The sequence below is a fragment of the Sceloporus occidentalis genome, unplaced genomic scaffold (genome assembly GCF_023333645.1).
Source record: "Sceloporus occidentalis isolate IW3139 unplaced genomic scaffold, rSceOcc1.0.p SCAF_11, whole genome shotgun sequence".
Lineage (NCBI taxonomy): Eukaryota > Metazoa > Chordata > Lepidosauria > Squamata > Phrynosomatidae > Sceloporus > Sceloporus occidentalis.
The window spans coordinates 15,465,287-15,474,182 of record NW_028316991.1 but is presented as its reverse complement, the minus strand read 5'-3'; the positions used below and the strand labels follow the sequence as shown (position 1 = coordinate 15,474,182).

Sequence of the window (8,896 nt, the reverse complement as noted above, 5' to 3'; positions counted from 1 at the left end):
TGTAAAAGCATTTGATCAAGTGCCCCAAAGTTGTATTGACAATGCTTTTTTATTTATTCTAAAGTTCCCAAGCCTTTCAATTATGGGTTAATTCACTGAATATGGAGTTTCTGTTTGAGTATTCCTTCTTGCTGCTATTTTTAACCTTCTTGTTAGAAATTAATGAAATAAGATGACACTTTCCACTTGAAAATCAATGTAAAAAAGAGCTCAGTTCCAGCTGTGTTAGTAAGACGTTCTCACTAATGCTCTAAAAAAATTCAAACATTATCAACACAATGCAGGTGATAATTTTATGTAGTGTCATTTAAAAAAAAAAAAAAAAGTTAAAAAGAGGAAAAAACAAAAGCTTAGAAAATATATGCAAATTACAAAAAGACCCTCAGCCAACATTAGAATGAGAGTGATGTAGTGGTGGACCAGGAGTGCAGAAAGGGGACCATATGACATTTCTTTTTTGTATTTATGCTTTCTTCTTTAGCATAATTAGAGATTCTATACGTTGTGTATCGTCACTTGAACTGTGTCTAACCACATGATGGTATGCATAGTTTGCATTCAACTAGGTACCTATTAGTAGCTTAATTTGTCCTAAAAAATACCTGATCTGCCTCTGGAGTGGGAGATTGGGTAGGTATAGGGCGCTATTGACAAGCAGCCCACCGGGCATTTTCCCAGTGTGCCAGATGCCAGTCTGTACCTGGATTCCAGGAAGCAATTTCTACCCAGGGTAGGCTGCCCAGAGCTCTCTCTCATCTGGGGAAGTGGCTTCATTTAAAGGCAGAGATAGCAGCAGATAGGAGTGGGCAGTGGCATAACTACAGGGGTTGGCAGAGGTTGCAGCTGAGATGAGGGTCCCCTTGTTCCTGTCTCCTCGTACCAGTGCAAAATTGCTGTCCAGGCCGGTAGGGCCCTTTCTAAATGTGACCCCTGGGGTAAAACCAAGGCTGCCCGCACAGTGTGTGCAGCCGGACAGGAAGACAAACAGACGAACTTTGGTGAATACAAAGAATTTTTTTAGCAATAAAATAGTATTGCCTTTCAACACACCAACTGCATCTACCCTCTCTCAACCAGAAATAGAAAAAATATCAAACCAATTTAGGATCCAATTCATACACCCCAATGTTAAAAAATAAAAATTGGAAGAAAATCCCCCTAAAACAAAGGCACAGTGTGTGAGCAGCCGGACAGGAAGCTGCCTGAGAGGTGAGAGGTAAGCGGGGGCATGGACGCATGTATGTATGTTTTTTTTTTTGTGCATATATATATAAATATGCGTAGGTATGTGAGCATGGACGTCTATGTATAGGTGTGTGTGCTCATGGATGTGTGATTGTGTGTGTGAGCATGGATGTGTAAGAGTTTGTGTGTGAGCATGGATGTGGGGTGAGATGAAGTGTGTGTTAGAATGAATGTGTATGCGTGTGTGTGTAAGTGAGTATGAGTAAGTGTATGTAATTTGTGTAAGTATTTTTACATATGTGTGTAAGAGTGTATGTTGTACATTTCACCTATTTGGGGACACTGACAAACTTGTGGCAAAGATGGCACAGATAGGCTGTTTGAGGGTTAGGATGGCACTGATAAGCTGCTTGGGGCAAAGGCACTCACAAGCTGTTTGAAGTAAAGGTGTCACTCACAAGTTGTTTAGAGCAATGGTGGCACCGTGGCACATGTTGCTTATGTTGCTTGGTGAGGTCAGGGGCCCTAGGGTTCTAAGTTGTTCTATGGTGTGTTGGGAAATTACACAGAAATAAGCAGTTTCTTTAAGATGTAATTATTTCATTCTATGTGCACTCCTTAATTCATTCTCCTTAAAATGTAGGATCCTTTACAGTTCTCATGTGGCTAGAAAAAGAGTTATACGGAAAACAATGTTAATATTAGAAGAAGACAAACAACCCGACAGTAAAACCTGATCATTAAATCAAATTTCTTATGGTACACTCACATGATTTGATACAATAAATTTTGATGCAGTCAACACCTCAGCAGCCAGGGTTTTTATGTGGTATCATCAATATAAGTTATGGGCTGTGGATTGTCTAAAATAAGTCATCCATGTCTTGATTTCATGTAGTGATCAAAATGTTTATCGCCTGGAGGTCTCATCATTTCGGCTGGAACTAGAGGATGATAGCCTTTTCTTTGGTGTTTATGAATTTTTTCTAAAATAAAAAAAGGAGAAAATTTATGTATAAGTTTTGGGTATTGATTTTCAGTTATTTTATGATAGGGGTAGCTTTTATATGTAGTAAAAAGAAATGACATACTTTTTAAGTTTGTGTCTGCTTTTAGATGTTTAATTATTGAAATGGTCAAATGTTACATGTTACAATGTTACATTTTGTGCTTCCTATAGATCCTTATACAGCATGGACTAAGCTGGACCTTAAATATAGAATCATTCTACGGGATGCATGGAGCTGCTACATGTAACTGAGAAGACACAGAGGCTTGATGAGTGCAACAATGTGGACTGGGGTTATAGTGCTTCAAATAACAATGATGCAAAGATTCTTTGTTATGAAAATCACTTGTTGGCCTCTGCAAGTTCACCAGATCAATATGAATCCATACCACTGGGACCATCATTGGAAGCACCAGATGTTACATCTTTACACAAAGGAAGAAAGAAGATATGCTGTGTTGAAGAACTTGAGACGTCTTTTACATACATTGATGAAAATGTCAACATCGAAGTTGTGACCCATCCTCCTTTAAGCAAGACAAGCCATGGACATGTGCATCACAACTCAGATAGAGAAATTCAACCGGAGGGACTACATGAAGCTTCGATAATATCCGATGACGATGCTGTGTCTGAAGCTTCTGGAAAGTCTGTAGACTATGGTTTCATCAGTGCAGTTACATTCCTAATTACTGGAATTTTACTAGTAATAATTTCATACCTGGTCCCCAGGGACGTTAAATCTGATCCGAACTCTACCACAGCTAGGGAAATGGAGCAATTAGAGAAAAAGAATGCTGTCATAGGCGCCCACTTGGATAAATGTGTGATAGCAGGGCTATGTTTTTTAACTCTTGGTGGAGTAGTTTTGTCAATTCTACTAATGATATCAATGTGGAAAGGTGAATTATACAGGAGAAAAACACTTGCAGCTAAAGAATCTGCAAAATTATATGGGTCCATCAATTTTAACCAAATGAAGTCTGGTGGAAATGAAAATGTGTTAGTGCAAGAGGATACAGTCGATATTGTTAACTAATGTAAAAATTCCAATAATGTGCTTTTAAAATATCCAATGTAATACAAACCATTTCATGTTGAAATGTAAGATATTTTTTTTTAGTGATATATTGTAACCATTCCTGTCCCCACTTTATTTGGTGTTATCATACCTGAGGTTATCGTCATCTGCATATATAAGGAAATTATTTATGTCATTGATGAAGTGGCTATTGCATTACGAAAAAAGTTTTTTTCACATAGTGGCACTTTAAAAAACAAAAGGTTCACTTGCTTTGCTTCATCTGTATCATACATATGAGACCAGCGTTTTCCAACATTTTAAATATTTAGAGCAGAGTATCATTAAAAAAACAACTATATGTTATTGTCAGTTTGCTTTATTTTGTTCTTCTTTTGAGAACCTTATATACAAATGTGTATCCTTAAATAAAAAAATGTTTTTAGCTTAATAAGGTCACTACAACTGTTGCCAAGGGCTTTATCTGCCTCACCTATGTTTATGTGCCTGGGTACCCAAGTGCTGTTTGATCACATTAATGTTTCAAGAGGTGCACCACTCGGTGTGTGAAACAAGAGAGATGTCTCTCATAGAGGAATGCCTCAAATCTCTGCCTGTACTAGACAGAGACTGAAGCAGTTGATGTTCCATTTGTGAGTCATAAGACGAGAGGCTCATGTGGTAACACAATGATACTCCACCACTCCTGCTTATCTTGATAAACATTCTCAGCGTAGCGTGCTTTTTTTTTACACAACATCTTGCCTAAATGTAACACGTTTCATTACAGTATTTGTTAACCATTGTTACTAACTTTAGAACAATATGCAGTTCTAAGAATATTAATTTTAGTTCATCGTTTATTTTTAGGTGATGAAGGTGATGAGGATTAATACACTTGAGATCCACTCGCTTATTAGATTGAATGTAGGATGGTTGCTCACGCCATGTATGAGACATGTAACTTACATAATTTCTAGTTTCTTTGTAAAACCTTTTTTTTAAAGCTAGTTCCAGTAGTTTAACAATACTCATGATATTCCATGTGAGTTAAAACTAGACTTGGGCATTCGTTTTCGGACAAATGCGTTTTCATGCCATATTTTACTGTTTCGTCCATTCATCTGAATAACAAAAGAACGAATGCAACATTAGAAAAAAAAACAAAAAAAACTTATGTGCGCTATACGAAAATCTTTGTCACCACAGCCACCACTTTTAACTACACTAAGAGGAGGAGAATCTCACCATTTTGCCTGCACTGCATTGAGCTGATCTTCTTTTGTCTAATCAGCTCACTCCTGTCACATCGTGCTGAGGGTTTGTCCAATGGCTGTTGCTGCATCTTTCAAAGAAAAAAAAGCAGACTAGTAATTAAGAGAGCCTATATAAGAGCAGAGCAGGCAGGGGATCCGTTCATTTCACTATGACTGCTTTATGCGACACTGCTGTGCTGGATCTGATCATTTTACAGAGTGAGATACTTCTTTGGAGGACTTGGTGAGCCTCAGTCTGCCAGTTCTCTCAGTCTCTAAAACTCTCTTTTTTTATTGAATTAAGATCATGAATTAATTTAAGATCATGTAACCAGTCCACTGCTATCCTTAACATATAACTCTAAGCTAAGTTTGACCCTCTTTCTTCCATCCATTCGTCTCATATTTCCCTATTCAACTCCTTCTACACATTTATTTCTTGTTTCCATGGCAACCGGACAAACAAATGGGATTTTGGAAAATGAAAATGTTGTACCAATTTCGTTGAATTTGAAGACTGAGAGAGACGAACTTTGGTGAATACAAAAAAATATTTCAACAATAAAATAGTATTGCGTACACTGCGCCTTTCAGCACACCAACTGCATCTACCCTGTCTCAACCAGAAATAGAAAAAATATCAAACCAATTTAGCAATTTTGCGATTCATACACCCAAGTGTTAAATAATACAAATTGGAAGAAACCAACCACCCCAAAAAAAACAAACACAAGCTTCTCGCTGGTATTGCATTGTCTTCCCACCAATATGTTATAGGAGGAATCAAGTAAAAAACCTTAAGGTAGATAACATCTATACAAACTTACCCTGGTGTCATTAACACTACGATATAAATATATATTTAAAAAAAAACTGTTAGAATGAACAACCTATACAGCTTTGCCTTCACGTTATCTGAAGTGTTAATGCCAACATTCACACTTAGTAAGGGAACATTGAAAAAAAAATAAAAAAATACAATATGCCATATGTTAAAATGCACTGGAAAAGAAAGCAATGATTAGATTAATGACGGGGAAGGGGATTATCTAAAATTTTGGATGGGACTCTGCAAGTGCAGAAGACCCAGTTCTTGGTAATAAAAGGGCATATATGCCTTTAATCGAGCAGGAAGTTAGCATGATTTAAGCCTTTAGGCTTTATTGCTGCAAGTTTGCTAATATATTGAAAATGTATGGAGCAAAATGATGGGTGACTAATTGTATTACAGGTATCTTTAAATATGGTGCTAAATGGACATTCTGGAGAAGGTCCAGGTTATGCATTAATGATGTCACTGTTGAAGGTGATGGCAACGAATACTTTTTGTCTTAAATTTGCTACTTTGGGGCGGATCAACGGTATAATTCTTTTTTTTTTAGATCCTGCATTTGATTCATTATGACACAAGGAACAGATTGATTTTTCAGAGCCAGGACCTGCCAAACACCACCAGCTCTGCCCTGCCCCCTGCACTGGCTGTATGTCATTATGAAACACTATAACTTTATTGTATAATTCAGTTGCATTAGATTGTAACCTTTCAAGACTACTTAGGTCTGTGAGAGCCCTGCACGTAAGCGGCCATCTAGCCTTAGGTTACTTTTATACAACGTTCCAGGTTGGAATGGTGGGCTTTTGAGGGCCCAGCTCAAGAGCTTACAATCTAAAGGAATAATATGTGTTAGAATTTGGCTTCAGATGGTAGTAAGCAGGCTGTTTGTTATGATGCAGAAAAGTTACAAGAGGAGAAAGAGATAATTAAGAGAAAGAAAGTATAAAAGGTACAATTGGCAAAAAAAAAAAAAAACAATCCCCCCCAAAATACATATTTGGTATAAATACAGGGAAACTTACGAATCAAGTTTCTGTGAATGCTCAAAAAGTGTTGTGTCTGTTAGCTGTTCATTTTGCTCTTTGGTGATTGCTTGCCTGTCAATGATTGCAAAATCATTAAAAGGTGCTGCTAAATATAGTACTTTCTAACCAAATACAAGGTTAGAAACATCATTCCTGGTACTGTCATCCGCCCAAACCTTTCACTAGAATAATGATTTCAAAAAGCTTGGAACAAGTTTGTGTTATGTTTGATTAATCCTTGGGAGGAAAGAAATGACTTAACATGCTTGAAAGTATAATTGTTTTAATTTAGTAAGGGAGCAAGATCTTTAACAATCATTATCATTGCATATTAATAGTCACTGTAGTCTGTAATGCAATGTAAACCTTATATTTGAAAGCATTATGGATACCTTCTGTACTAATTGTGTTGTATGATTTTTAATTGAAATATGGTGCCTTGATGTTTTTATTGTTACTATATTTGCAGCTCTATTTTTTACATTGATTTATGTAAAAGTGGTTTTCCATTTGGTTGTAAATGATGCCTTGTTTAGGATAATGGTCCATTAAATAAATTATTCCAAGTAGCATATTAATCTGCAGCAAAAAAAATGAAACTAAATAAAATACCAGCAGGCAAATTTGTTTCATCCAATAGACAAGCTGATTAACAGAGATTGATTCAATGAGCTGTCTAAACCTTAATTGGTGTTAACGATCGTTGTAAATGTATGGTTTGTGGTTCAATACCCTGACTAAGAAACAAGAGTTGTGCGGTGAATATCAAATTGTTGACAAAATAGGTTCAAAAGAGTTGCATTAGCAAACCTTGGAATGCTCCGGGTTTTACCTGGAAACTGGTGAAATGTCATAGCACTCCTTGCCCATGGCTATCTCCAGCCCTCATACAATGCAAAGAGTTTGGGTCTATCCCCACCGACAACATCATTGGCCCTGTCTGTGATGTCATCTGCCCCACCGGCAACGTCATCATCTCTGCCTACTGACGTCATTGGCCCCACTCACCGACATCATCTGACTGCCCCAAGAGATAGAGCTTAGAAGTTCCCAGGTATGTGCACCAGGTAATGGTAATTATCTCCTGACAACCCAAAGTTATCAAATGACAAAAAGTGCAAATTCAATAGGAAATAGGCCACATTTTATTGTGGAATATGCCAATGTTTCATCCATGCATGGATTTGTTATGGCAAAGAAAAATGATATCAGATATAGTATGGTTTTCATTTTCCTCGACAATAGACCAAAATTAAACAAAATGTCAACACCCTGTCTAAACATCAAAACTAAACATCAAATAGCAATTATTGATTATATAATATAGAAGAGAACACTCATTTGAAATCAATATAAAACAGCTACATTTAAACAATTCAAATGAGTGCAGAAAATGCATTTTTAACATATACACCAGACATCGTACATCAAAACCTTTGTCTATGTTAATCAAGGTGCATCTAAGAACCTTGTATGCACTGTAGAGCAGAAAGGCAAAAAGTATACAATTTCCCATTTTAACACCATCTAAGTAACACCAGTTATGTTTTACAATAAAAAAAGCAAGCCACATGGCTACACATTAACATCATCATTCACACTCCAGATGGAATAACACATCCTATACCAACTGCGTAATGTGCCTGTTTTAGCCATATATTACCAGGGCAAATACTGTTAGTCCAATAAAAAAGGTATTACAAGATTCTGCAACATTCTGTTTTTTTTGCAGGGCCAATACAAACCATTGTGTGGAAATCTGTTCATAAACAGGACTATGTATAGGACACGTGGTCGCGCAGAAAGGAGATTTAGTCTAAAGCAGAGGAAGGGGTTTTTTACAGTAAGGACAATAAGGATGTGGAATTCTCTGCCTGCAGAGGTAGTTTTATCGGATGGATACCTGGAAAAACATAATATTCAGGGATATAATTTTTAAATTATGGGGAAATAGCTGCTTGATTCAGGGGGAGATCTGACTACCATTCTAGGGTCAAGAAGGAATTTTTTTCCCTAGTTTGTTGCAAAATTGGATCTTTTGGATCAACAGCAATTCCCGCTGCCGTCAGCAGGACCACCCCCGAAGTCAGCGGGAACTCCCACCAACATCACGGGACCTCCCGCTGACGTTAGTGGGCAGTCCTGGCCGTGTCCCGCAGGGGAAGTCTCTGGGCAGCCGGAGACCAGAAGTTCCCAGGTATGGATATCAGAAGTCCAATGAAAAGCAAGGAGTGCTTATTTGAAGGCTTTTCTCACTTAAGTCGCTGCAAGCCAAACTCCATTGGACTTCTTTGAGAACATTTGAAAAGGGAAAAGGCAAAACAGGCACTTTTGGGATGCTCTAAAATATTGTTTGAATAATGTGGACATGGACAGGAATGATGGAAAGAACCACAGTAACATTACAAAACATGAACTACAATAAATGATGGAGGTCATACAACAGTTTGCATTGAAATATGAATGGCAGATTTTTCAGATGACAAGATGTGATATGAAAAATTTACATTTACATGAGAAACTTCAGAATGTCACCCTCCCAGAGTTTGTTGTCTGTGCAAGTGT

At 37.3% G+C, this 8,896-nt stretch overlaps 1 protein-coding gene across 1 annotated transcript; it reads left to right on the top strand.

Moving 5' to 3' along the window:
* Positions 1-2,423: 2,423 nt before the first annotated feature.
* Positions 2,424-3,233, top strand: LOC149305627 (transmembrane protein 74-like). Its single transcript, XM_089477603.1, has one exon. The coding sequence runs from the start codon at positions 2,424-2,426 to the stop codon at positions 3,231-3,233; it is 810 nt and encodes a 269-aa protein (XP_089333729.1).
* The last annotated feature ends 5,663 nt before the right edge of the window (positions 3,234-8,896 follow it).

Bases quoted from the DNA above. Each gene is read 5' to 3' on its own strand.
- LOC149305627 (XM_089477603.1), top strand. From the start codon at position 2,424: ATGGAGCTGCTACATGTAACTGAGAAGACACAGAGGCTTGATGAGTGC.